At 57.6% G+C, this 27,913-nt stretch overlaps 1 protein-coding gene across 11 annotated transcripts in view; it reads right to left on the bottom strand.

Annotated features, from left to right (window-relative positions):
* Window positions 1-27,913, bottom strand: part of PITPNM2 (phosphatidylinositol transfer protein membrane associated 2) — a 122,542-nt gene that overhangs the window by 5,219 nt on the left and 89,410 nt on the right. For 10 of the 11 annotated variants that reach the window (XR_009244403.1, XR_009244404.1, XM_058656924.1 and 7 more), the window contains 14 exons: window positions 27,647-27,825; window positions 14,319-14,533; window positions 13,246-13,367; window positions 11,845-12,072; window positions 10,533-10,841; window positions 9,790-9,885; window positions 7,280-7,384; window positions 7,021-7,091; window positions 4,663-4,910; window positions 4,141-4,330; window positions 3,886-4,005; window positions 2,972-3,189; window positions 2,543-2,721; window positions 465-635 (listed from right to left, as the gene is read on the bottom strand). Coding sequence is in view for 8 of the 11 variants with exons in the window: in XM_058656924.1 (XP_058512907.1) it covers window positions 465-635; window positions 2,543-2,721; window positions 2,972-3,189; window positions 3,886-4,005; window positions 4,141-4,330; window positions 4,663-4,910; window positions 7,021-7,091; window positions 7,280-7,384; window positions 9,790-9,885; window positions 10,533-10,841; window positions 11,845-12,072; window positions 13,246-13,367; window positions 14,319-14,533; window positions 27,647-27,724 (2,350 nt within the window). In the remaining 3 variants the exon portion in view is untranslated. Of the gene's footprint in view, window positions 1-464; window positions 636-2,542; window positions 2,722-2,971; window positions 3,190-3,885; window positions 4,006-4,140; window positions 4,331-4,662; window positions 4,911-7,020; window positions 7,092-7,279; window positions 7,385-9,789; window positions 9,886-10,532; window positions 10,842-11,844; window positions 12,073-13,245; window positions 13,368-14,318; window positions 14,534-27,646; window positions 27,826-27,913 lie in introns of those variants that run through there. The other variant, XR_009244405.1, reaches the window with a different exon arrangement.

Here is a 27,913-nt window from a genome sequence, read left to right as displayed (position 1 = left end):
ATGGACGCCGGTTCCTCGGGGACTGGGACAGACAAGACGCTGGGATACACACAGGGTAGGGTGGCTCCAGGGAGGCCCTTGCCTGTGCTAGACCCACTGCCATGTCCCCTGCCTCCGCCTCCCCACCCCCAGCTTCGGGGTGACCGTCTGCCATGACGGGGGCCTGGCTGGTGCTGTCCTGTCCTGGGGAGTTAGCTGGGTTGCTGTCGGATGGAGGCTGGGGTGGTTGTGGGGAGGGGGCATCTGGTCCTGTTCTCCCCCACCCCACCAAAGGCAACCTGTGCTCTCAGAAGGATGGGAGGAGCAGGATGGATGCCCTCACACTCCTGCTCCGTGCCCTGTGCTCCTCCCACTTAGGGACAAGCCAGAGCTCAGGCCACACCATGGGGTCACCCCTGCCTTGGAGGATGGAGGGGTGGGTGGTCAGCTCTCACTCCTCCCAAGTGGGGCCACGGGCCACTCACCCAGAAGTGTGGAGCAACCGTCCCCCAGTGGGTAGCGCTGGTAGCGGGGGATGCTAAGGGGCGGCAGGGCATGGAACCGGCGCTCCAGTAGCGGCTCCAGGCGGGAGGCTGAGGGGTCTGCTGGGTGAAAGAGGTTGTAGACTTGCTGGCAGGCTGGCCGCAGCTGGAAAACTGGGTGGAGAGAACGGGCTGGCTCAGAGCTTCGGGGTGTCACTACCTCTGGGGTCTGCTTAGGTCACTGTCCCTCTGATGTCCTGGACATTCTTTGTAACAGTGCCCACCCACTGGCAGCAAAGTGCTTTCAGCAGCAGGAGCCAGCCTAGGAGGCTGCCTTTGACTTGGCGTCCTGGAATGGTCACCCTTGCCCACTGTGCTCCCTGCCTTGGCTGGCCACTCCCACCTGGCTCGTGGGGGAGGCTTCTCACCTGGAAAACGGAACTGCTCTTTCAATCACTGCCCAGAGTTGTTAGGGAGATCACAGAACGTTAAGCATACACTGGACATTCTAAACCTCATTATGCCTCACTTTCATCTATGTACTTAATTCTATTGACTTATTGAGAGAGAGAGAAAGATATATGAGCGTGCCCATGTTCTCAAAGTCCCCAACAGCCAGGATGCGGCTGGGCCAAAGCCAGCAGCCAGAGACTGGATGTTGGTCGTAGGGACCCGAGCGCTTGAACCATTGCCCACTGCCCCTCCAAGAAGAACATCAGCAGGAAGCTAGAGTCAAGAGTGGAGCCAGAGGGGCTGGTGTTGCAGAACAGTGGGCTAAACTGTGGTGCTGGCATCCTATATGGGTGCGCCGGTTCGCATCCCAACTGCTCCAATTTCCATCTAGCCCCGTTAATGTGCCTGGGAAAGCAGCAGTGGGTGGCCCAACTCTTCAGGCTCTGGTACCCATGTAGGAGACCTGGATGGAGTTCTGGGCTCCTGGCTTCCGCCTGAACCAGCCCCAGCTGTTGTGGATATTGTGGAGTGAACAGTGAGTATAAGATTGTCTCTTGTTTCTCTCTGTAACTCTGCCTTTCCAATATAGAGGTTTTTTCTTTGTTGGTTTGTTTTTGTTTGTGTGTTTGTTTTTTGAGTTGAGTCAGGCATTGAACCCAGGCGCCCTCATGGAGTCTCAGCTGTTGCTCACAGACCTGGACACGCTGGCTGTGGCTCACCTCCCCCAGCACAGACTGCTGGAGTCCTTCCCGTCTGCATGGAGCTCAGGGAATTCCACTGTCTGAAGGGGACTTTTTCTTTTTTTCTAACCAGCCTCCCTCGCCTGGATGGTGCTAAAGTTGGTTCTGGATTTGGATGATTACAAATGACATGGCCACATATGCTGCCCCTGAGGGTGGGTGCACCTGGGTGGGACACGTAGATAGTTCAGGGGGCAGCAGCGTGTTGATGGCAGTGTCGTACTGCCTGGGGTGGGGAGGCTGCACCTACTTGGTGGCCGAGTCTGGGGTCTGTGTGGTTAACCTCACACCACCCCTCCCCTGCTGTCAGCTAGTGCTTACGCCTCTCTAAGGCTCACTTCCGCCCACAGTCCTATGGACTGTGGGGCTCCCCAGAACTGCACTGACCGACTCCAGGGGTGCAGGACAGGAACTGGGGGAGGCTCAGCCCACAGCGCTGCCTCCCAGAACCTGTGAGCAGCTAGGTCCCGGCTCCTCACGGCTCCCAGGGGCTTGGCGCAGCCCACGGTGCTGCCTCCCGGAACCTGTGAGCAGCTAGGTCCCGGCTCCTCACGGCTCCCAGGGGCTTTGGGGCACTCTTGATTCACATCTCACCCTGAGTGTGTGTTGGGGGGCAGAGGGTAGGAGCTATTGGGACTGGGACTGGTCCTGTCCCCAGCCGAACCTGTGGGGCCCCAGCTTCCTGTGAAAGGTACTCGGGCTCCCAGGCGATGCAACAATAGGTACTGGGGGCCTGAGTGGCTTGGACAGGAGCAAAGGAGAACAGCAAAGATGCTGCTGCTGTGAGGGCCCCGGGGGCGTGACCACAGCCCTGTGACAGGCGTCTCCTGAGACCACCCCTCCCCCAGCCACCCACCACCCACCGCCCAGCTCCCGCAGGGCTCTCACCATCCAGGGCAGGGATGACTGTCTTCCTCAAGGCCAGAACCAGCCCCAGCGGGCATCCGAACAGGAAGAGGTCAGCAACCTCAAAGTCAAACTTGCCCAGCATCCCCGAGCTGTCCAGGACAGTGGAGCTGCTCGAGCGGCGGGCACTGGGCTCGCTCCTCAGCACGCTGGCGTGGAGGCTGGAACAGGGGTGCTAGAGCTCACTGCCAGGTCCTGCTCAGGGGGCAGGCGTTCTGGAACCCCAGGCTCAGGAAAGACAGGCTGGGCCCTGGGCAGCTGCCAGGACACTTTTGGCAATGGCAGGGCCCAACCTCTCCATGGAGCCCACCTGACTTCCCCAGCTCTGAGCTGTTCACGCCCCTGCAGCCTCCTCCCTCACCTGGAATGGGCCCCAGAGTTGGCACCCGTAGCCCCGCTGGCTGTGCCCACCTGGACAGGAAGGCCTGGTGTTGCTGGATGGTGTCCAGCTCATAGGTGGAGGAGTCACTCCGCTTGCGGGGCAGCTGCTTCCTGGAGTCCTCAGCGCCGTTGCTGCGTGGGATGTCAACGTTGCTACGACTCAGGTGCCGGCTGCTCTCCAGGCTGGAGCTGCCGCTGGGGCAGGGTGCTGTGCTCACCAGGATGCCCGGGGACAGCAGGTCCGCATCCTGCAACAACCCCGTAGAGGCTGGCTCACTGCCGGGGGAGCATGGCCCTGGCCCTTCCAGTGTGTCCTGGAAGCTGCCTCTAGGCCCAGCGGACCACTGCCCAAGCCGGGGGAGGGGAAGCCCTAACTCTGCCCTAGGAGGACTCAGGGTCTTCCCTCCCTGCTGGGAAGTGGCCGGGGTCCCCTGGTCCTGCTTCTCTGAGGACCAGAAGCCACTCTCTGGAGTTGCAGTTTCTGGTTCTCAGCACAGGCAGCTTAGTGAGCTCCTGAGCTCGGGTGCCTGTGTCCATGAAGCCTGAGTTCTTCCTGTCTTATTTAGAGGAGGGGAGAGGATTCTGAGGAACTGACGCAGTTGCTCCAGGTCCTTTGAGAACCTGAGAAACTGACGCAGTTGCTCCAGGTCCTTTGAGAACCTGTAAGTTGGGGACTGCCCTCATAGATGAGCTGGTCACCCTTACTCCCCTTGTCCCTGTGCCCCCTGCACTTCTCCTGTCCTTGCATGGGAGGCCAGGACTCAGTGCGGATGCATAAACAGAGCTCAGCCGGGCAGTGTTCAAGCCAGCTTAACCCAGGGTCTCTGGATGCCCTGGTCAGGTGGAGCAGGGGGCAGGGTAATGGCTTGGGGCCCTCCCAGCACAGGGGAAGCCACCCAATGTGATATGTGGGAGAGGGCAGGCACTGGCAGGAGTCTGCATACCTGCACGCTGGCCACACTGCCCCGGCGGCTACTGCTCTGGCTCTCAGACACGGGCTGACTGCTGTAGCATAAGGCATCGAATGCCAGGACGCCCCCCACACAGTCCCCAATCAGGCAGACCTGCAGGGGTGGAAGGCCCAGGGATCTAAGCATTTGTCCACCTGGCAGGGTGAAGGCAGGGCCAAGCTAGCCCCTGGGCCTCGGGTCAGCCCCCCATCGTGACCCTCCACTCCCCCTCCCGACCCCATGACTCACCTGCCCATTGAAGGTCACACCTTCCTGGGACTTGATGAAGTCCCTGTAGGCCAGGTTGGCCCGCTGGATCACCGTGGCCACCGCCTCCTGGTACTGGGGTGAGGAGGTGGCCAACAGAGGCAGGGCAGCCAGGGGGATGTGGTCCTGGCTGCTGGAGAGACAGCTCTCATCGTGGCTGTAGGGGCTGAGACTGGGGGCAAAGAGCCAGTCAGGAGCACGTGGGCTGCCTCGGCTCAGCCCAGAGGGCTGTCCATCCCTCAACCCGGCTGTGCAGCACAGCAGACTGAGTTGCCTGTCTCTAGGTCTGAGCTGGAGTCAGGCTAGGCCCTTCCTGGGAGACCTGCACCTCAGAGCAGGCCAGCGTGCCTGTGTGATGGACTCAGGACAAGAGGGGCTGGTGGGCAGATCTGGATGGCAGGGTAGGGGTCCCAACACTGGCAGGTTGAGATGCAGGTGTGGGAGGGGAAACTCCCACTGGCTGCCCAGGCCCAAGATAGGTGCCAGTAAGCAACCAGCACTCACTTGGAGACGAGGGCGAAGGCGTCGGAGCAGACAGGCGGACAGGGCACCAGGCGGATGGCCAGGTGGCCCAGGGCGCTGGGGTAGTGCACACGCATGACTGTGTCGAACACATTGGCGATGGTGTTGGTGTCTCCCTGTTTGGAGCTGGGGTCGCTGGTGCCCGTGTCCAGGATGGTGCCCCCATGCAGCACCAGCAGCAGCACGTGGATCTTGGAGGGCAGTGTGGCCAGCGGCTGGCTGATCTCATCCTGTGTGGCAGGGGTAGGGGTGGAGGGGAGTGTCAGCTGTGCGGGAACTGTGAAGCCTGGGGTCCGGCTGCTGCCACTTCTCTCCAGGGCTCCCGGTAGGCTGGGGCGGTGCTTTCTTTCCCCGACGGCCTGGCCGGGGGCCAGAGGACACAATGGTGGTGTTGAAGGGGGCCGGGGTGGGGGAGGCTGTGCTTCCAAAGCAAATGCTTCTAGAGGAAGACTGGATGGTGGCTCCAGAGCTTCTGGCTTGGAGAAGAGAAGGCTCAGCCTGGCCTGGCTCTGAGACCTGCCTGCCTGCTTGAACTGGGAACGTAACATCCTCAGCCATTCTGCCTGCAAGCCAAGCCCCCCTCGACTGCAGAGGGCCTCCTCCCCGGGCCCTCAGACTGTGACATCAGGAGCAGAAACGTGCTAACAGAGGCAGGGCCCTAGCGCTTCAGAGCGGGCAGGGCTGCCTGGGTCTGTAGACTTAATTATACGGGGTCATAATCTCACCTTCTTACTGGCCAGATCTGCTTGTGAGATCAGAATGGAACCCTGGACTTCCAAGCCATGCTTGGAGTCCAGGCCGTTTAAGTGATAAGTGAGGTGAGGTCGGAGACTTAGGGGCTGGCCTAGCATCACCAGACTGCACTGTTGGTCAGGCGGCTACGACCTGCAGCTCCTCGGCTCAGCACATGTCCTGCCAGAGCTGTGACCCTTTGCCCAGGGCCCTTCTCCTGTCTCCCTGGTCACTGGTGGGTATGTGCTAACATGTCTGAGGCTTGAGGGAGCAGGGAAGGAAACTGAGCAGACCATGAGGCTAAAGTTGCCCAGAGGGCCTGCAGTGGCATCAGCTGGCTTTGAGCTGTTCACCAAATGATAGGACCCAGCATTGAGAAAGGTGGGCAGGACAGGTGCAGGGCTCAGGGGCTGATGAGGCTCCAAGTAGGAAGCGTAGGGAATGGGCCGGAATCACAGAAGGCTTAGGGTGGCTGAGAAAGGGAGGGACCCATCAGCCATGTTGGATGTGGGAGAGAGGCTGGACAGAGCCTGGATCACAGAGCCTCAGCTCCTCCACGGGGGCCTGGTGGGATTGACACCTGTGCCCTGTGGAGCCTGCCCAGTGCCGAATGCACAGGCTGGGGCAAAGCCAGGCTGGAAGAGCTAAAGGACCCACTGGGCTTGGTGGGCAGGGGCGCCCCGACTCAGGGAGGTGAGGGGCTTATAGCAGCCAAAACTGCAGCCCTGATCTGCGGCCCCTGCCCTGGCAGGCTTCGGGTACAGCTTTTCTAACACACAGTGTGCTAACTGCATGTAAAGGTATCTGGCTTTGAGTGGCAGCGCTCAGGAGGCAGACCCCAAGTCCCAGGCCCCTGTCTAGCCCTCCCCTGGGGCTGTCAGAGCTGTGTGCACTGAACGTGGGGCAGGAGTGTTTCAGTTGGCTGAGCCTGGACAGTAGCCAACTCCTGTTAACCCTTCTAGAAAAGCCCACTTGAACAGGCCTCACAGCTAAACCCTAGCAGGGCTCAGGAGATGTGGAAACCCCTCTTCCTGCAGGTTCCCCCGGGAGGCCCCAGGACTCCACCTATGGCAACCTGAGCCTAGAGCGTGGTGATGTGGAGCATGTGACAGCCTAGCCCTGACCCCTGCTCCAGTACATACAGCTCTGACCCTGCCCTTGGCTGGAGGAGGAAGGGATGTGAGCTCCAGCAAAGCAGCCCTGAAGTATGTGCAGGTGCTACCAGAGAGCTTTATTGGACACCCTGAGTCCCCCTTCCCCGCCTCCCACTCAGGGCCATGTGGTTCTGCTTCCTTTCCTTCCGTGTGCTTCTCTCTAGGGAAAGCAGGCAGGCTGGGCACAAGGTGGAGACCTTATTTTTGATCCGGAATTTACAAGTTTCTCATCTTACTTCCCCAGGGACTGAGCTTGGGCAGGGGACTTCCATGGAGACTTCCTGGGATCTCTGCTTCTGAGGGACCAGTGCCCTCTGGGCAGTGTAGCAAGGAAAGGCGGTCCCAGGCCTCTCTGGGCATCCTGGCCACTGTGGATGTGGGGCCATGGCCCCCAGGGACCATGCCTCTGAACCCTGTCCTGGCAGGTGTGGGGACCCAGCACCCAGGCACCCACCTCAATGATGTTCAGTTGTTCCACGCTGGAGGCCACCCTGAACTCAGGGCCACTCTGGCGGTAGAGGCCAGCTGCAATGTAGAAGCCCTGCTGTGAGCTGCGGGGCAGCTGGGAGGTCAGGGGCCAGCTACGCTGAGGCTGGAACCATGACGTGGGGGACCCCCCTGGATACCCAGTGTTGTGTGGAACTGGGGTCAGAAAGCAGCCGAGGTTGTCCTGTGGCCAGGCCCCTGGGCCCTGCAGCTCGCGGGCACATTACCCTGGCTGTCCTCCGGCTCGGGGCTCTCGATTTTGTCCATGAGGTCATTGGAACTCCACTTGGTGATGTCCTTGGGGAACATTTCCTCGGAGTCAGACAGGTCCTCTGGAGGGGGGCAAGGGGAGAAGGGATACTTTATGGGGTCTGGTGCACCCTTGAAGTCTCTATGCCTGCTCTGTGCTGGGCTCTGCACATCCCACTGCACACACTGAGCTACCTCTTTGTTGTAACATTTAATACAACATAGATAATATATAAATAACTGTTATGCTTCCTGGCTTTATTTTTAAACCTTATTTTGGGGAAAGAAGGGAGAGGGAGAGAGCTAGCTTTTATCTGCTGTTCACTCCTGTATCTGTAACAGTCCTGGCTGGGCCAGGCTAATGCAAGGAGCCAGGAACGCAACCCAGATCTTCCAGGCAGGTGTTAGGTACTCACGTCCCTAAGCTAGGCCAGCTGTCTCCCAGCATGCACACGAGCAGGAAGTCAGAATCAGGGGTTGAGCTGGGACGCGGCCCAGGCTCTCTGCCGTGGAATCGGGGCGCCTTAGCTTCTGGTTATGCTGTGTGGCTTAGGCACTAGTGATAAGGAAGGTGTCTACACATGTTCTGTGCTTACACTTCTTTCCCCTCAGACGTGGCACCCGAGAAACCTGCTGAGTGCGGACTGGAATGGAGTCTTGCCACAGGGCTCCGTGGGCCTCCACCTTGGCGTGATGCTTTCAGGGGTCATCTGCACTGAAGCATGAGCCAAGGCTCTGTTCCTGTCCGTGGCTGAACCATGTTCTATGTGTGGACAGATGTTTTCTGTTGCTTTACTACTTAATGCCTGCTGATCCTAATCTTGGGATGCTTGCGATGCTTGCGATGCTTGGGGCTGGGCTGGGCCTAAGCTGGGAGCTGTCACCTCCTCCCGGACTTGCCATGTGGGTAGCAGGGACTCATGACTTGAGGCATCCCTGCTGGCTCCCGGGGCCAGCTGCAGCAGGAAGCTGGGGTCAGAGGCTCAAGCCAGGACATGAACCCACGTGGTCTGGGAACTGGTGTCTTAGCAACTGGGCCAATCGTCTGCACCTGACCAGAAACTACAGCCAGAACTCATTTCTGCTTTCCTGGGATTTCCACCCAGAAACCATCCAGGTTGGACGTGAGGAAGAAGCCCTGGTCACCCCTGCCAGGACTCTGCCACTTAGGGCATCTCCAGCTCTGTCTCTCTTCAGCAACTTCTACATCGATGTCTATTTTCCTCTTGTGTAGAACACAGAGCAGCTGGGAGGGTGACCCACCCTCGACAAGGCCCCTGCAGTAGAGGCTGGGTGCGTGTGGCCCCTCAATGCCCCAGGCCTTGGGGTGGCGTGGGAGGCTCTGGGCCTGCCCGCACCCCGCCACTGCTCCTAGGATGAGTCCTCATCCTCTTTTCTTTTAAAAATGATTTACCTCACTGAGAAGCCGATACATATCTACACACACAGCTGGCATCTGTCAGCTTGTTCCGCAGATGCCCACAGGCAGGTCTGCCGCGAGGCTGGCAGACACCCCATTCTTTTATTTAGACACCTCTGCTGCTCCAAGGATGCACGTTTGCAGGAGGCTCGCGTTGGGAGCAGAGCCAAGGACTGTACCAGGTACTGTGATGTGGGACACAGGTATGGGGACTTGCGGGCTACACGCTGGCTTCCCTGGCCCTTTCTGTGTGTGAGCTGGGGCCAGCTCAGCCAGCAGCCTGCAGAGCGACCCCTCGCCCTGTGCTGTCCAACCTGCCGGCCTCTGACTTGTGAGGGTCACAGCCCGGGAAACTTACCAATCTGCGTGTTTACTGAGCTGGTCTGAGGTGGGAAGGGAAATGGGCTCTTCATAAATTTTGTTTATTGCATTTTCAGAAGCGGCTACATAGATTCGCATTAATTTAATTCTGAAAAAAAAAGTTAGGGGGCCGCTGTCCTGGTGCAGTGGGTTAAGTTTCTGCTTGTGACACCGGCATCCCGTATGAGTGCTGGTTTGAGCCCCGGATGCTCCACCTCTGATCCAGCTCCCCGCTAATGCAGCTGGGAGAGCAGCAGAAGATGGCCCAAGTGCCTGGGCCCCTGCCACCCATGTGGGAGACCCAGAGGAAATGTCAGGCTCCTTGCTTTGGCCAGGCCCAGCCCCATTTGAGGAGTGAACCAGTGGATGGAAGATTCTCTCTCCCTTTATTCCTTTGTCTCTGTAACTCTTATCTTTTAAATAAATAAATCTTTTTTTTTTTTTTTTTGTAAGGAAAAAAGAAAACTTACAGAAACAAACTCACTGTGGAACAAAGTTCTGGCCTCACTGTGTCTGTTTTAGGGATTTCAAGAGAGCAGACCCCTCCACTGCCAGGCCCACAGCAAATCGGGGTGGGTAGGCCTAAGGCCAGGCTAGGAGAGGAGACCTAGGTCCCCAAGCCTTAACATTGCACCGTGCCCTGAGGAACCATACCGAGAAGAAGGAGGCGCAAGCCGTCGGGCAGGTCTCCCTCAACCCAGAACCTACCATGGGCATCAAAGAACTCGTCGTCTGAGCTCTCATCGGAGTCCCTGGCGATGCTCTGCATCCTCCACTCCGAGATGCTGTGGTGAGAAGGACTTGCTGCAAGACAGAGCCCCAGGCTGACTACCCAGGCTGCAGGCAGGAGCCTGGCCCTGGGCCCAGCCACCTGAGGCAGGCGTGAGACAAGGAGCTGGGGCAGTGAGGGGGGTGCTGCCGGGGTTCACGATGGGGAGGGGGCTCCTAGATATCTGAGTGCTGCCTCCTCCCATCCTCCTAGGATGCCTGGTCACAGAGGGAAGGGAAGGACAGGAGGGATAGAAGGCCTAGGTCTGGGATGCATACTAGAATGGGTGTGGTCCACTCCTGGGCTCCTGGCCTGGGCCTGCCCATAGGAAAACTCCTTCGGCTTGGCTGTGGCACAGCAGATGGTAGCCATGGCACTGTGGGGCCAGCGGGGAGATAAGGGAGACAGGTCCTGGGAGCCCAGCTGGCTGAGGTTCCCGGCTTGACTCTGTCTCAGGATGTGAAATCTGGTGGGTGCTTCCTCCCATGGCCCTCTCGGGGCGAGGGGTATCCTCCCTGACCTGCCTCCCTTGGGCAGCCTGCTAGGCTGGGGCCTCTTCACCTGGTGCCACATTACAGAGGGCACAGCCCTGCTTCCCAATGGGCCTGGCCGCATGGAAGCCATGCCAAGGAGGCAGTCTCCTTGGCAGCAGTTATGCCATGGGACAGCGCCCCGGGCTCACCTCCCCGCTTGGACGACCGTGAGGACTTGGAGGACGTGGACCACTGCTTCTTCAGGCCCCGCCCTACTAGGGCCTCCCCGTTGCTGCCGCTGGGCTGGGGGCTCTCCCAGGAGGCCTGGTCCTGGGTGGCTGGGTCCTTGGCAAGCTCCACAGCCTCCTGGCTGTCCTCCGTGAACTGGGCCATCTTGCGGGACAGCATGAGCTGCGCCTCCTTCTCCAGCTCCCGTATGTTCTCCATGCTCAGCCCGAACCACTCGTCCTGCCAGCACCAGGCCTGCCGGTGGGCCCGCAGCATCACCCTCCGCAGGCCTGTGGGGTCAGGGGACGGCGGGGGCCCGGGGAGATGGTCAGCTGCAGAGCCGGCACCGGGGACCATGCCCAGGCTGCAGCTTGTGGCTGGGCAAGCACCATCAGTGTCACTTTCTTGCCCACTGGATCCTGCTTCCTCATCTGTCCCATGACGGGACTGGCCCAGATGGCCTCATGATGGTTCTACAGTTACGGTGAAGGGCTGGGTTGAGCCACCACTAACTGTGGAAGGTTCTTGCCCCAGGAGGAAACCGAATAGCTACAGATATATAAACATATAACTTTTTGGTGGAACTTCCCTTGAAAAAATCCAGTTTGAGTTCAAACTGAGTGGGTTTTTTTTTTTAATGTGTTTAAGATAATTTTTGTTACACAGATGAGATAAGAATATGTTACATATGTAAAACTAGATAGGGTACAAGGGATAACAGACCGGCAACGGGACTGCCTGGGCTGGCATGGCAGTGAGAAGAAGCTCTTCTCTGCATAAGCCGCAGCTCTCTCTGTAAGTGGGATGAGGGGCCCACCTTCACAGGTCACTGTGAGTGTGGCAGAGCTCACCACTGCGGGCGTGATTCCTGTTGGGTCTCAGCGGAGTCTTTGGTGTGTTCCCTGGTGCCTCTCTTGGGCTAAGTCCCGGGGTGGGACTGACCCCAGGTGCTGTCACAGGGCAGGCAGGGGTTGCGGGGCCCTAGAGATGGGAGTGGCTTGTGCCAGTCATCTATGTGCTGGTCTGCCTGGTGGCTGGGCACCTGCTCTGAAGCCAAAGGCCCTGGGGAGCATTAGGGAGGTTGTCCCCAGGAGCTGTACACGCTGAGCACAGACCAGGTCGGGGACGTCTGGGGCACCCTCCTGCCGCCTTGGAGGTGAGGACTCACACACGATCAGAAAATAAACCACGGGGCAGAGCTGGACATGGGCTTTGGGGTCAGCTTTTGGGAATCAAACACAGGTGCAGAGAAGACCCAGGTGGAACGAGGCCTGGGCGCAGGGGGCAGCTCACCAGTGTCGTGGATGAACCTCTCAATCTTGGACTGCATACCCCAGTAGCGGAACTCCACCTTGCAGAGCTTGTAGGCACACATGAGGGGGAACACCTGCTTCTTGTACTCCTCAATCCAGTTGTCAGACAGAGGCCCCCGCTGCGTCTTGGCCGACTGGAACAGCTTGGGGTCCTCCTCCGTCTTGTACTCGTTTGGGGGTACGGGGTCCTTGACGATGTCGATGAAGTCTGTGTGGGGGCGGTTCCTGCGAGTGGCTATTTCTGCCAGACTCCAGCCCTCCTCCACTTCCACTCTCTGCCCAAAGTCCTCAGAGGGCTTGGGGACGGCTGCACTAGGGACGTGGCCTTCTGGGGGGGAGGGTCCCAGATGCACAGAGTTACTGAAGTTCTTCCTTTCGCAGGTTCCTGGGATGAGCCCTGAACCTTGGTGCCTTCAGAAGTAAACTTAGGCAGAGATAGGGCCTTTCATATGGTTCCTGAGTTACAATGAGGCCATTAAGATGCGTCCTGGGGTGGTGGTGATGGGGTGTGTGTGTGTCTGTCTCAACAGGCTAATCCTCCACCCTGCGGTGTCAGTATCCCGCATGGGCTGACAAAACAGGATGTGTCACAAGTGCAGGACAGCCAAAGCTTACCATCAAAACACTGCAACCTGGGAGGGGCCTGGGACACTGTCTCTCTCGTGATTCTCAGAAGGAACCAGCACTGCTGATGCTCGGAGAGCCCTAAAGGTGGCATTCTTGCAATGTAAGCACCTGGTTTCGTGGTGCTTTCTCTGGGTGGCGCTAAGGCTCTGGGACCACGCAGGAGTGGCAGCAGGTGGAGGGGTGGTCCTGCGTCAAAGCCTTGCACAGGCCGCTCTGCGGCAGCTCCCAGGTATGGGCATCCTGGGATTTAGCACCCCTGCAGCCTCCCAAGGATTCAGCTCTGGTAATGGGGTTGGCCACCTGTGCCACGGCAACATGGCCTTAAACCCAGGACTGGAAGGTTGGGGTCTGCATTTGACTCACCGAGTCAAACGTTGTTTAAACGTAGTCTTACTTAGAAGGATTTCTATCAGTTGCTAACATTTAGGAACTGTGAAATTTCATGTGAAAAATTCTGGTCTCTGGCCTCCCTTGACAAAGATTAAATGAATGGGGCCCATTTCTTTGTGGCGCTAGCAGTTGGAGGGGAGTGGGCATGGTTATCCACCACCCAAGGGAGTGGCCCCACTGTCTGCCTGGCCTCAGCCCAACGTGGCCTCCAGCACCCTATCGATGAAAGGAGAGGCACTGTGTGGGAGAGGTGCTGAGACTTGATGTGTATGTCACGCAGGTGGGGCAAGGAGGCACCCAAGTTTGCTGGACAGGCCAGGCTTAGGGACGAGGGGCGGCCGGTGGGGGGGAAACCCAGAATTACCGATTGTCAGTTGGTTTTTTTCCATAGGAGAGAGACTGAACACGTTCGGGTTTTCTCCAGCATCGGTTTTATAAAAGGTCTCGATGTCAATGGAGAATTTCTCCACAAAAGGGCAGGTGAACCTGCAGGGAGGAGGGCCTCATCAGGACCTGGGTGAGAGGGGGCACAGGACAGCTAGGCCAAGGTCGCCGGGCCCCGGGATGTGGGAGGGACAGGAGGCGGGCAGGGGGCTGGGCTCTGCTGGACGTGGCTTTGGCCCGACCCCTGCCAGGCCGGGGTGGGAACAGGGTTCAGGAAGTAAAGATGCTGCAGGGAGCTCCTGCCGACTTCCCCTCACAACTGGGCCTGTGGCATGGGCATGGTGAGGGTATTGCGTGCTGGAACTAGGGCACAGCCACCGCCATGTGAGGCCTAGCTGGCAGGCCACGGGTCTGGAGCCTCTGGGCTGTAACCCTGCAGCCCTGCTGAGGATCCAGCTCTGGAAATGGGGTGCGGCCCTCTCTGGGCTGGACACGAGCTTTCTGTGGGTTCTCCAGCCAAACCAAGTGTTGGGGAGGGACGCGGAGCCTCAGAGATGGGGATGGTGGTGGGAACATCTCCCGCTTAGGCAGCCCTGCAGTGCTGAGTCATGCACGGAATAGGGTGCACACGATGAAGGACCCCCACCCCTATTCCCCGGGAGACCCCAGGGGAAGCCCGGACCAGGTGGGAGATGATCAAACCCTGCTGCAGCAGCTCAAGGATGCTACAGGCAACTCAGGCTGTTCCTCCCAGCCGGCTGACCATCTGGAACTTACAGTGACTGCCTTCTCCCAGCCTTGCCAGATGGCCAAGCACCTCCAGCAGTCCTCCCTGGACTCCTGCTTTCATGGCCCCCATCCCAATGGCCCAAGGAGGAGGTGAGGGTGCAACGAGAGGTGGGTCCTCCCTCTCCTACCTGTGCCTGCCCTATCCCTTCAGGGCACCTGTCTGGGGTAGGGACTGCGTTCTCTGAAGGGTCAAGTGGTTGAGTCTGGTGGAGGCCCCGGCACCTGTGACCTGACACCTGGCACAGGACGGCGGAGGTAGCATACCTGGTTCTGGTGTAGGGGTAAGCGTTCCAGGACTCCTCCACCACGCGCAATGCTGCCTTGGGCAGGATGGAGCGGAACCAGCCGGGGATGTGCATGCCCACATGGTACACCTTGTGCGTGTACTGCCCGGAGCCGCCGGGGCCATCCGTGTACGGCCGGTTCTCCAGGATCTCCACGCCGCTGCCTTCGCCGTACGTCTCATTGCGGCTTTTCTTCTGTGGGGATGAGAGTGCTGTGGTGGCTGAGGGGCAGCAGGATTCTGCGCAGAAGGGGCTCAGGAGGTGGCGGAAGGGACTTTGACCGAGGCCAGCTCTCCTGGGCAGGGAACGGAAGGGTCTGGGGTGTGCCAGACTGGGTCAGAGTCCAGCACCCACTGGTGATCGTGAGAACCAGGATGGGTATAGCATGAACCTCTGTCCCTGCTGAGTGTGGACCAGGCTTAGCTGGGCAGTAATACCCAACAGTAAAAACTGAAAAGTGTACGGACCAATCAGGAAAAGTCACCATTCCTGCTAAGAAAGAAGTAGGACTAGGTAGGGCTGGCCCATGGACCCACTGATGGGTGCAAGATCTGGCATTGGGCGAGGTTCTGATGGAGGAGCTTGGCAGCTCCTCTGTTAGGACATAGTCCCTGCAGGTGAGCACAAGAACCAAGACTGGGAGCAGCCCAGACCAGGCCAGGTAACAGTACCCGCCAGCATACATTTGGCTCAGATCTGGGATGAGCCAGGCTAGGCCAGTTCATATCACCCACTGGTTAATCCGAGAACCAGCATGGTGTGTGGGTCAGGCCGGTTGGGCCATAACATCAGCCAGCTTACATTAGGCCCAGGACTGGGGGCTGCCTGGGCTGGACTGGGCTAGGCTATAGCCCCCACCAATGTGAGCTGGAACTGGGGGTGGCGTCGGGCCTGGCCAGGCTACAGCATCCATGGGCAAATGCCAAGGTAAGGCGGGCCATGCCAGAATGGGCCGCAGTACTCAACCAGCACACATGAGACCAGGAGGTAGGGGACGAACACAGTAATGGGGCTGCATGGGGCTCCCCTGCTGGACCACTACTCCTACAGTGAGCATGAGAGCTAGGATTGGGAGCAGACCAGGCCAGGCAGCGCTACAACACCTGTTGATCTCATGTGAGCTGCATCAGGGGAAAGCCAGACCCAGTCCACACTCATGCCGAGGGAGACTGCAACCGTGTCCAGACCAGTCCACAGCCCCCACTTTGGCCCTTGCGCTCTCCAGTGGGAATCACAACCCAGCCAGGGCATCCCCTTAGCTCCCCAACCAGGCCTGTTCCCAGCTACAGATCTCGCACATGCCAGTGGTTGTTCTGACCCAGCTTGGCATAGCATCCCACCTGTCTTAGTCTTTGTATGCTATAGCCTGGACTGATCTGGCCAGTCCCTAGTCCCAACTTTTGCTGGTGGGTGCTGCAACCTGGACCTGCTCATTCTATTCCCATCCCTGGCTCTTGCAAACTGGCAGGTGTGATAACCTAGCCCAGAATGATCTGCACTCCAACATGGTTTCTGTACTTGCTAGTGGGCTAAGGTCTGCTTGGCCCTGCCTAGTTTGCTCCCTTCCCAAACCAACCTGCAGACTTGCTGATGGATAGAGCTGCCTTGCCCAGCTTGCCCAACACCAAGGCCTGGACTATATGCTTTTGCCAGCAGAAGCTATGACCTAGTGGGGGAGTTTCCCAGGTTCCCCCACTTGGCTCACTCCCAGACCTAGATTTCACACATGCCAGCGGGTGCCAGCGGGTGCCAGGCCCCCACCTGGTATGGCTTTCTCCCTCCATCCTAGTCTTTGAATGAGCTAGTGGATGATGCAACCCGGCCCACCCCACACCCTGGCAGGGGTGCACATGTAGGTTCTGTAGCCTGTACCTGCCCAGCCTTTTCCCAGCCCCAGTACCCATGAGTGTTGGCAGATTTCATGGTCATGCCTGGTTCAGCCCCTACTACCCCAACTCTTAAGCTAACCAGTGGGAATTGTATTTCCACAGGGATAGGCCCGCATATTCCTTATAGAATATACCCCCAGACCTGGTTCTCTTGCATGCTGGTTGGTGTCATGGCCCAGCATAATGTGACTTGTCCACTATTCTGGTGCCCACTGTCATGTACTGGGATACAGCCCTGCCAGACAGGCCCCCAGTCCTAGCATTTGTGTGGACCAAAATGTGTTGGTCAGTAATATTCCATGCTAACAAGCCCAGCTCAGGACTCCCATGCAGGCTGGAGCATCAGTCTGACCCATAAAGGTCTTCCGGTCTCTTCCCTTTAGACCACCAGGTCTCAGTCCTCTCGCTCAGCTGCAAGTACAGTGGACTTGCCTTTTGGAGTCCTTCTGCAGTCACTCCTCGCCGACATTTACGGTGGCTTTTTCCCAGCGATGTCCCTCAGCACTAACTCTTCATGAATCTACAGGTCACTGCTCTCCCTCACCTGTGTGATCCCCCAATCTCCCTGCAAATCCTGAAGCACAAGTTCCTGGAGTGCGTCACTTGTTGGCCCGAGGGTTGCGCCAGCATGCCAATTGCCCAGCCTAGAGCCAGCCCTGCCGCCACCATCTGGGCAAGGCAAAAAGACTGCTTAGCAGAGCATGTGAGGATACCTGTGGCTCCTGCGGAGCACGTGGGCTCTCACCACTGAAAATTTCTAAAATCGCCAGCTCTTAGAGGAAAATAGGGGCAAACAAGGTCATTTCCATGGCTGACCTGGAGTTTGGCAATTCTTGGGACATTTCCTCCGTGGACAAGGAGAAATGTTTGCACACCAGCCCTCAGAAGACTCCAGCCCGTCACGGATGCCAAGTGTCCATGTGTAAGCCCGTGCAGCCACATTTACTGACCGTGGTTCACAAGAGCCAGATGGTAGAAGCAATCCAAGTGTCCACTGACACACGAATGGACAAAATGCAGTCGATCTATCCAGTGGACAGCACGTGGGAATAAAAGGGAATGAAGTATTGACATAGGCACCATGGAGGAATCCTGAAAACATGATGCTAAATGAGAGAAACCAGCTACGAAGTCCACATGGTGACAACTCCACTGACTTGAAATGCTCCAGGACAGCAAGTCCACAGAGACATCGAGAGCAGGCTAGTGTTAGCGAGGGCTGGGGAACATGGGGAGATGAGGAGTGGTGGTAAGGGTGTCGGCTTCTTTACAGGTGGTGAAAATATTCTGCAATTAGACTGTGGGGATGATTGTACAACCTTGCAGAAGGACTGAAGGAAAAAAAAAATCACTGGACATATCTTAAGTGGGTGGATTACGTGGAGTGTCGAGAGGCATGGGATCGGCTCGCTGACCCTGCCCTGCCCGCAGAGCTCTGTCCACTGAGCACCCGCTACTTGGATGCAAAGCAGAAAGAACCAGGAATGAAATGGGGGGCAGAAGTATAGGGGATGCTCAAAGGACCTTAGTTTTCTGCCACTCAGAGCTACATTCCAGAGCTGTGGCAAAGCAGGTAAAGTTGGCATCAGCACTCCGTATGGGTGCTGATTTATGTCCTGGCTGCTCCACTGCCCATCCAGCTCCCTGCTAACGGTCTGGAAAAGCAACACAAGGTGGCCCAAGTGTTTGGGCTCCTGCAGCCATCAGGGAGACCTGGAGGAAGCTCTAACATCCTGGCTTCAGACTGGCCTAGCCCTGGCTATTGTAGCCATTTGTGGAGTAAACCAGTGGCTGGAAGATCTCCCTCTCTCTCTCTCTCTCTCTCTCTCTGTAAATCTGCCGTCCAAATAAATAAATAAATAAACCTTTAAAAGAAAAGCGAAACAAAGCAGAACAGCCACACATCAGAGCAGGGCCTCTTGCTCCAGGAAGGCATGAAGCCCCAGCACCTTCCTGCATGCAGAAGAGACGCAGGCATGGCTCTGGAGCACCGTAGCTGTGGGCGCCAGGAAACGCTTCGGTCCTGATGCTCAGAGGTGCCAGGCAGCAGCGGCGGACAGGTTGGCCTGCCTGTTTCTCTTCCTGGCCTCACTTTCTGATCTGAGACTAGGCACAGTTGCTGCATGTAGGCCTTCAGCAGCCCCCAAGCAGAATACACTAGGGGCGGCAAGCACAGTTCCTCCTGGGATTACAAGTGCCAGGTGAGGGAGGGTATGCAGGGCATGTGGTGTCAGTGCTCGCGGAGCATGCTGGGTGCTGAGACTCTGAGCTGGGGGGTCCACATGGGCCAGCTGTCACTATCAGGAGCCCATGCAAGCAGGGACGAAGGGCTGCCTGGAAAGGTCCCAGGGAAGGGGGTGAGAAAGGGGGTACAAAGAGCAGGAGCAAGAACTTGAGTGGTCTTCCTGACCCTGCCTGCTCATAGCTTGCCCTCACACCTGCTTAATTTCCTCCGGTCCTTGCAGTCCTGTTCCACAGATAAGGAAACTGAGGAAGGAAAGCTGGAGGCAGCTGAGTCACCTGGGGGCACAAGTACCCGTAGCCATGTAGGGGCAAAGGAGGCTGCACAGCACCCTGATCACAAGCACCTGTGTGCACTGGACACATGCCTCCTGCCTGGCTGTGGCTGGACATCCAGCAGGAGGATAGCTGGCCAGGGGCTGCCTTACCTTCGGCCACTCTGTGTTTCCCGCCACCTCTTCAGAGCCTGGGACAACCACCTCCCTCTGTAGCTTCAGCTGAATGAAGCAATTCTGGCTCTGACACATTCATTTTCCCACTGCCCAGGTTGCCGGTATGTCTTAATCCCCCAGAAGGGCCAGCGGCTTGCCATGCCCACTGGCCCTGACAGGCAATTTGTTTCATGATGCCACAGCTAAGGAGGTGGACAGCTTGCAGCATAGGTTAAGTTAGAGTCAGGCTGTGGACTGCCAGTTCACTGGGAGGAGGACACTTCTACGTGGCCATGGCTGACAGAAAGCCTGCCCCAGGGTGGAAATGCGTGTTCTGGGCTTGATGTAGGACTCAGGACTGGACACTCAGGTGTCCCTTTGTGGGATCAGACAAGGAAGCTGATGCTCCACCTGCCTGCATGTGTATGCAGGCACGTGTACGCGCACACGTGTGGCATGTATGCGTGTGTAGGCAGCAGCCCAGGCGCACTGGCTCAGGGCTGTACTGAGTGGAGCAGAAGGCCAGCAGGCAACACTGGGGAAGCAGGCTGGAAGTGCAGCCACCGTGGAGAGGACTGGCTTATGGTGCACTTGAAGGACTGACAGCCGCAGGCAGCAGAATGGGTCCGCACAGCTGGGGGACCAGAGGCTCCTGGGGAACAGGCTGTTCATTGACAACCCACCACGCTCCCCCAAACAGGGCCTCTCACTGGCTGTGGCTGACAGCTCATTAAAGCCACATTCTTCTAAATGCAGCAGAGGAAACTACAAACTTAAGAAAAAACACAGGCCTAGGCGCTCATGACTTTGGCATTGATGGTGGTTTTGCAGCCATGATACTGAAAGCACAAGCAACAAAAGAAAAAAGAAAAAAAAATAAAAACCACCAGATAAACTGGACCTCATTACAATGAATGAGTTTCGTGCTTCAGAAATCATTAAAAAATAATGCGGACAGTGACCACAGGCAAACGATGACGACTGGAGACTCCAAGGTCAGCCAGTGGGCATTGGAAGGGATTTCTCATCCATAGAGCGGCCAGGTCGACAGCATTTCAGAATTATCACATCCCCTTGGGCAGAACCCTCGGAGCATGTGCCACATTGTGACTCTGGGTTGATATCGGGTGGCTTTCCCGATCCTCAGGTACTGGGACGGTTGTGAGGCTGGGTATGGCCTATTTCCTTACCTCCCCTCTTGCCCCAGAAATGGGAAGAAACAGAAAGCTTGGAAACAATGATCACCTCCACGTCTCCCTAACCCTCGATCCTTCCCCACATTGATCGATGTAAATATCATCTAAAATTTTAAAAAGTAATAATAATGTGGGGGAAATAAACCACTATATGGAAGAAAAAAATTAAGCAATGCATGTTGTAAGGGACTTACAGCCAGAAGATATGTGAAAGAAAAAAACCACAACGAAAACCCTCCTGTAGTTCAGCAACAAAAGGAGAAACAACCCTATTTTTAAAATGGGCAAAGGACTTGAGTGGACATTTCTCCCAAGACACACAAACTGCCAGTGAAAAGCTGGGATGGGGGTGAGAATTGAAACCGTCATGGTATATCATTTCATATCCTCTGGGGTAGTTAAAAAGACAGACAGTGGCAAGTGTCTGGAGGCACCTCAGGGGGAGAGTGTGGAACCGTGTAGCCGCCATGGCCAGCAACCCAGCACATCCCCTAGGAGGCTACACTCCCGGGTTCTGTGTGATCCAGCAGTTGCCCTCCTTACTACATATCCAAGAAGAAGACAGCTCCACACACAACAATCTCACTGACTCATGCTCCTAGCAGCACCATTCGCCTGACCCAACAGGCAGGAATGGTCCAAACGTCCAGCAGCAGGTCAGTGGACCAGCCAACGTGGTCCGTCCATTCACACCAAAGAACAGGGCATCAAGCCCCAAGAAGAGAGATGCTGAGTGGCAGGTGCCAGCCATGCCAGAGGGCCTCATGAAGGGTCCTTGAGAAGGTTCGTGGAGAAGTGGAATCTACTGAACTCTGTGCCTGCTTTCTTCGTAACACACATACCCCACACCCTTCGCAAGATGCTTCTAATGATTCTACCACCAGCGTACAGACAGAGAGAAGACTTAGAAGGGCCTTGGGGACTGGGGAAGGTGGAAAGTGACTGTTTTGGAGAAATAAAACATGTTCTAAGATGAACTGTGGTGGTGGCTGACAACGCTGAAGGTGCCCAAGACCAGCGGCCTGCACGCGTTGGATGGCTGTACCTGGTGGTACGCGACTCATGGCTCAATAAGCTGCTGTGACACAGAACAAACAGCACTCGGTCTGGCCTCTTCACGCTCACTGGGGTCTGAGAGATAAACTGTGACAAATGGGAAGGGCTTCGGTGGCCGGGGTCACCTCTGCGTGGCACCCTCTCAGATGTCCTTCCCGGTGCCCCAGAGCTCAGCCTTGTGTTTATGCAGAAAACCTCGTCCTTGAGCTGTTGGCGATTCTGAGCCCAGCATCTGTTTCCATGGTGACGTGACGGCTTTGCCAAAGCCATCTTGGGTCAGTTCCTGAACAGCAGGTGTGTGCATGCACTCATAGACACATATGTGCACCCACGCGCTCCCAATGGCACTGCCCCGGGCATGGTCCCCTTGAGGGCGCAGAGGTGTGGTCTACCCCTGGGGCTCAGAGTACCTTGGCCTCTTCAGCAGAAAAGGGAAAGGTGCTGGATGAGGCCTCAGAGGGTGTCTGAACAGGTGCAAGCCCTCAGTCCCTGCAATGGGGGGTCAGATCCCGTGCCGTGTCCAGGTGCTCCCATGCTCTGGACACCTCCTCAGCTCCTGTCCTGGCAGGGCCCTGTCGGCCCATGGTTGAGGGCTCTCGTGTCCGTTCTATGGCTAGGGAAATACTCCCTGAGAAGGATGCGGCACGCCGTTATCCCTCACATACAGACCTGACTTTGAGGCTGGCGGGGGGTGGGGGTCCCTTGTCCAAGCTTGTGAAGTTACTGAATGGCCAAGCCGGCCTTGGCCTCAGCCAGACCTATTGGATGACAGGACCTCCTGAGCCCACGGCACTGAGTTGCTGGGCTTCTCGGCAACAGGTGGGTGCTGGGCAAATGTGTACTGAACAAACAAATCTGGTCCCAGTTCTGTGACAAACTCCCTTTTCCTGGACGAGCCACTTCTCTCTAGCCTCGGTTTCCAAAACTGGACGTGAGGTCCAGTCCTCCTATTTACCCAAGTCTTGGGTCAGCGGTTGAAGTACTCCCTGAAATCCTCATTAGTGCTCATCCAGAACCTCAGCATATGGCCTTATGTGGAAATGGGTCTCTGCAGGCGTTAACTGAAAGGATGGAGCAACAAACCAGTGAGTGTCTGGAGCAGACAAGGAGGGACCCTCTCTCTTCCTGAGCTTCCAGAAAGAGGCAGCATGCCCTGCGGACACCCAGCCCTCGTACATTGAGGGATGCTCAGGCACGGTGCTTGGTTCTCTAACTGAGCTCAGCCGGGTTGTCCCTCCTTGGTTGCCCCCCAGCTGGGGAGGGTGGGGTTGCAGAGCCAGGAAATGAATGAAAATCAGAGCTTCAGCTGTGAGTCAAGGGGTTCCTGTGGTCAGCTTATCTGGCTTGTGGTATTTGTTATGGTCACCCCAGGAGGCAAATACACTTGCAGTGCCAGGAAGTGCGGCAAAATGTACAGGCTGGGGACCAGGCTGCTTGTGGGAGGCCCTGGGGCTGTGGTCAGGTCCCTGCTGTCATTTAGCCAAGGATGTAGAAGGGCAAGAAAGGCAGGGAAGGGGCGATGGGGCTGTGCAGAAACCCCTGACACCTGGGCAGACCTCAGCTGGTGTGAGGCCCAGGAAAGCCAGCAGCATGCCCTCAGAAGGTTCTGGAGGACTCTCCTGGCCTTGCCCGTCTCCAGCGGCTCCCAGCAGTATATGTGGCCGTGCGACTGCCTCTGTTCAATCTCTGGCTCCATCTTCCCAATGTTTCTCTGTCCTCGCCTCTTCTTACAGCAGAAAGGGTCACTGGATTTCAGGCTGTACTACGTCCAAGATGACTTCATATCCAGGTCTAACTGATCACATCTTCATTCAGTGGCCCCACTCTAAGGTCTCAGGTGGGCTTGCAAGGGGGCATGCTGCTCAGACAGTTGGTGAGCAGCATGCTGGTGGAGTAAGCGGGAGTGCCCACCTGCTGGCTAGCCACAGGAGCCTGTTGCCAGCACTCTCCCAGCATGTGGTGACTCTGGCCTTGCTTCCTTCAGAGGGTGGCCGCATGCTGCATGTGGGGTGGGGCCGTGTAAGGAACAACACAGACCTTGGAGGACAGCGGAGACCAAAGGGTATCTCTGTGGCATTCTCCACAGCTCTGCTCAGCTGCAGGGAATGTAAGCGGGAGGAGGCCCGGAGATGTCTAGATGCTCCAGGGAAAGGCAGCTGGCCACGCCTCTGGACAGAGACTGGCTTTGTTGGGACAGCCGTGCGTGCTTGGGCAAGGTGCTCGATGTCTCTGGGCCTCCAGCTCTTGCCTGGGAGGTGGGGGACGAACACCACTGATTCCACAGGTCATCGTGAGGACGGTGGCAGGGGCCTTACTTCTAGCTTGGGTACAGGGCTGCCAGCATCCATGGGTGATAGTTAAGGGTGGCTACTGCCACTCACAGGAGGTGGGTACATTAGGCTGCTCAGGGATCCCAGGGACACGACTCTTAGTGACAGAACCAGAGGGACCCAGAACGGCCCCCAAGCTGGTACTCCCAGCACAATACCTCGGTGCCTCCCTGCAGGAGATGCATGGTCCACAATCATCAACTGAGGCTGTCACCAGGAACCCTAGGCCTGGCACCCTTCAAGGGCACACAGCACCCCCCAAATGGACTTCTGGATCCCCATGGGCTCCCAGCACAGCTGTGGCTGTCATGCCACTTAGGAGCCAGTTCTTGGCAGTTCATTCTGTTCTCTGCCCACATGGGACACAACCTCCTGGTCCCTGTCAGCCACCCCCACAGGCAGTGCTGCAGTACCTCCCCCAGGGACGGCGCCCACGGTAGGCACAGCTACCAGGCCCAGCTCCCCTGGGGTTGTTAAAGAGAGAGATGGCTCAGAGCTGTCCAGGGTCCTGGCCTGGCCGCTCTGATCACTGGACCTTATCCGATGGACAGCTCTCCCCTGGCCACACTGAACAGCGTTTTTAAACTTCGATCACCCAACCCTCGAACACCATGCACACTGAGGGCTGCTCAGACAGTGCCTGGTGCTCTAACTGAGCACAGCCCTTTGAGTTCAGAAGGGATGTCCCTCCTTGGTGGCCCCCCAGCTGGGGAGGGTGGGGTTGCAGAGCCAGGAAATGAATCAAAGTCAGACCTGTCCCCCAGCCGTTTCTACAGAAATGCAGTGTAGGAGCGTAAGGTGCAGCTCAGAGCATGCGTGCTGGGGAACTAGCCTGGAACCTGCTTGAAAAACTCGTCCCCTGTGCCCTGGCGGCGCCTGCCGCTCCTCAGTTGGCTGTCTGGCTCTGCCTCCTAGGGAAGAGGTAGGAAGTGCTCTGCTCCATTCCGTGACCAGCCCTTGGCACGGGGCAGGCCTGGAAAGGACAAGGCTGCTTTGACGGCGCGCTGAGTCCTGACCGATGTGCACGGAGCCGTACGCGTGTGAAGGGGAGCTGGTGGTGGATATATCTCACACCTTTTGTCCCATCACTCTGCACCCTGGGTCCTGGAACTCTGGGTCCAAGATAGGGAAGCAGAGCGGGAGGTGGGGCCTCGGGGCTGAGTAGCAGCCAGGCTGCTGGCAGGGGGTAGGATCCCACGGACCTGGGCAGAGGACGTGGGAGATGGGCAGGGCCTCAGGAGGTGGCAGGGGGGCTAATGCTGAACGTCTCAGCGAGAGGAAGTGCGCGGTAAGCACTGAGTTCCAGTCCACGCATCAGGCCTGGAGACCGCAGCTCACAGCACTGCCCACCAGGACCCTCTTGCAGGAGGCAGGGGAAGTGGAGCAGGTTTGTGGGGCGGCGGGTCCACACAAAGCTACCTGCCTCTTGCTTCAGGTGCAGAGGGTCTCCTTGCCTTCTCCTGTCTTCCCCTCTTCCTGTCTGCCGTGCACCCCCACCCCACCAGGGCCGGTGAGGCTGCTTGGAAGACAAAGGAACTCAGCTCAAGCCTGATTCTATGTAACCTGGGAAAGTTGACTGAGGGCTGGGGGGAGGCCGCGAGGTTTGCCTGTTTGTTCTCCAGAGCTGGAACTCAACCCAGGGTCAGCCAGAGCCTGGGAAGGCCACGCATGCTCCAATAGGCCACACTGCTCAGCTCTGCTGTCCCCTGGCAAGGACCACCCTACACCTCAGCAAGGGTCTCTACACCCCGCTGGCACCTCGAACTGTACAAGTCCTAGTAGCTGTGCTTAGAGCCAGCTGCAAGACCTTCGCCATAGGGAGACTCCACTCCGATCTGCTTTCCCACCTCCGTAGGCCAAGAGGAAAAGCTGGGGAAGTGGCTGTTGGGCAGCTGGACAGAGCCAGGGTCCCTCCACAGTGGAAGCTTTGTTTTAGAGGAAGGGGCTGCACTGGCGTTCAGGGCCCCTGTGCTCTTGTGGCCTGAGAGCGCCCCTGAAGCTGATGAGAACTGGGGTGTGTGCCTACACAAGCGGAGGCATGCAATTTCCTCCTACCGGCACGCAAAACCTCATGGCAGAATCACCTTGCCTGGCGATGCCTGGCTGGCTTGCCCTTTCTGTCTGAACGGGAAAGCAGAGACATGCTCATAGGCCTGCTTACTTGGGAGAGACACAGAGGAAGACCCTGGAAGCTCAGAGCTGCTGTGGTAAGCATCCAACCAGCACGTCAGGGGTATGACACGGGTGAGGCTCCTGTGAGGCAGGAAGGGGTTGGGGGGCATCTCCCTCTGCCATAGTCACAGCCCACTCTCCAGGGCTCATCTGTAGACACACACGTGTGGGCTCCTGGATGGGAGTGGAAGGTCTGAGAGTAGCACACGGCCAGGACGCTTCTCGACAGCCTTTGTTAGGGGCACGAGGACAGACACCCTGGAGATGGCTGGTGTTTCAAGGAGCCTAGGCTTAGTGATGATTCTGTGCCTTAGGAGCTGGTGTGTCTCACTCAGAGGCTATGATGGAGACACCTGCATCCCATAGCAGCTTTTGGGTCCCTTCCACCCATGTGGGGGACAGAGTCCACCCGGCCCAGTCTTGGCTTGGGACATTTGAGGAGTGAACAGTGGATAGGAAATCTCTGCCCCTAGAGGAAAAGGAAGGGCTTTGGGATGTCCTTGAGGCAGCAGTTCAGGCCTCCCAACCCGACTGACAACCGACGGCTGTAACCGGAGGCTGTGTGGAGCCGGCTGCCTGATGCTTGGGGTGTCGGGGGCTGTTGGAAGAGTCTGGCCCTTGAACTGGCTAGGCTATTTCTGGCATGCTCAGAGCTGGGGGGGCTGTCTTAAGTCTCTTCCTCTCTCCCTGCTCTCTAGAAATAATTAAGGGGTAAGTGGTTCAAGTGGGAATTGAGTGGCGCTTCTGAAGCAGCTCAGAGCAAACAGCCCCTCAGGGAGGCTGGCACCCTTCCTGTTCTCGCCTAGTCAAGCTGCTGGGGTGAAGATAATGGCGGAACCTTCAGAACTTCCTCAAGATCTCCCAAGAGGCAGCGGGGACCCCAGCTCTGCAGGAGCTGTTTGCTACCTCCCCAGACCCAGGCTGAGTCCACCACGCAAACCCAGGGGAGGGAGAGGAGACCCTGCCAACCAGGCCATCCAGGCCCTCTTCCAACCACACAAACCCAGGGGAGGCAGACATCCTGCAAGCCAGACACCCTGCATAGTCAGGGCTCAGTGTGACGCTGGTAAAAGGAGCTGCAGAACAAGAACCCGGACTAAGGTTGTTGGCTGGGGAAACCAGGACTGGGGCCCCCCGACAAGCCTAGAGAAGCCGAGCCAGACCATGGCAGATCTGTCACCAGTGGAAGAGGCCCTCACCTGGGGAGAAGCTGCCAGGCTGGGCCAAAGCCAAGCACTGAGGCTGAACAAGGCCCCAGCAAGAGGGGCCGGGAATCATAACCTCCAATTCCATGTTCCAGGTTTGTCAGACTGGCTTATCACAGACAGCTGCCATAGTCTCGTGTGCTGCTCTGCAAATCAGCTATGTTTTCCATTCTGCTGTATGGGCACCCAAGGGTAGGGAGGAGAGTATGGGCCTGGGGCTGGGAGACTGGCTGTGTGCTGCTGGGCAAGTTGCTCAACCTCTCCGGGCTGCACGCCTTTTCATCTGTTGGGTGGGGCAAAGGAACTGAACATGGTGCACCCATGGTGTTCCAGGGTTTGGAGGCAGGGCCTTCAGGGGGCAAGGCCTTCAGGTTTGGACAAGGCCCTCGTACTAGAATTAGTGGCCTTCTGAGAAGCTCCAGATCTGCCTCTCCAGGGATTAGCCAGGGAGGGGGCCCTCCACGGCACCAGATCTGCCTGTGGTCAAAGTCCCGGGCTATGCAGCCACAGGGGTTCAGTCTGAGCTGACAGAGATGGGGTGATCCTAGTTGGGTAGAGGACCGGCACCAAGCAGGAGGGAAGGTGCGAGCCGCATCAAGGCTGAGGACATGCCGATATCGCAGATGTGTCTAGGGCATCCTGTGTGCCTGGCAAGATGCCAGGAAGACACGAGTTCAGGCCAAATCAGACCTTTCCCAGAGGCCTGAGAGGTGCAGGCCCCGGCTGTGAAGGCCAAGTTCCCACCCCAGCCCCGACGCAGCTGGCCCCCTGCCCCACCCTCGACCCACCTGTATCATGTACAGCTGGGCAATGCGGTACTCCTCCACGGTCATCGGCAGGGGGATCCGGTACTCCTTTATAATCATCTTGGGAGTCCAGGCCTTCCTGTCGGTGGGGAACTGCGAGGGGGGAGCTTCTTTCTAGGAGAGGTTCCTTAGATGACCATGGCAAGATTCACCAGGGACCCCTGAGAGAGGAGAGGGAGAGAGGACAGGACGGTCACTTTCCACACACTGTGAATGCAACAGCACCTAGCACAGCCCTCTCCTGGAGTC

Source organism: Ochotona princeps, chromosome 29 (genome assembly GCF_030435755.1).
Source record: "Ochotona princeps isolate mOchPri1 chromosome 29, mOchPri1.hap1, whole genome shotgun sequence".
NCBI classification, from domain to species: domain Eukaryota; kingdom Metazoa; phylum Chordata; class Mammalia; order Lagomorpha; family Ochotonidae; genus Ochotona; species Ochotona princeps.
This window is presented reverse-complemented; position numbering and strand designations above follow the sequence as displayed.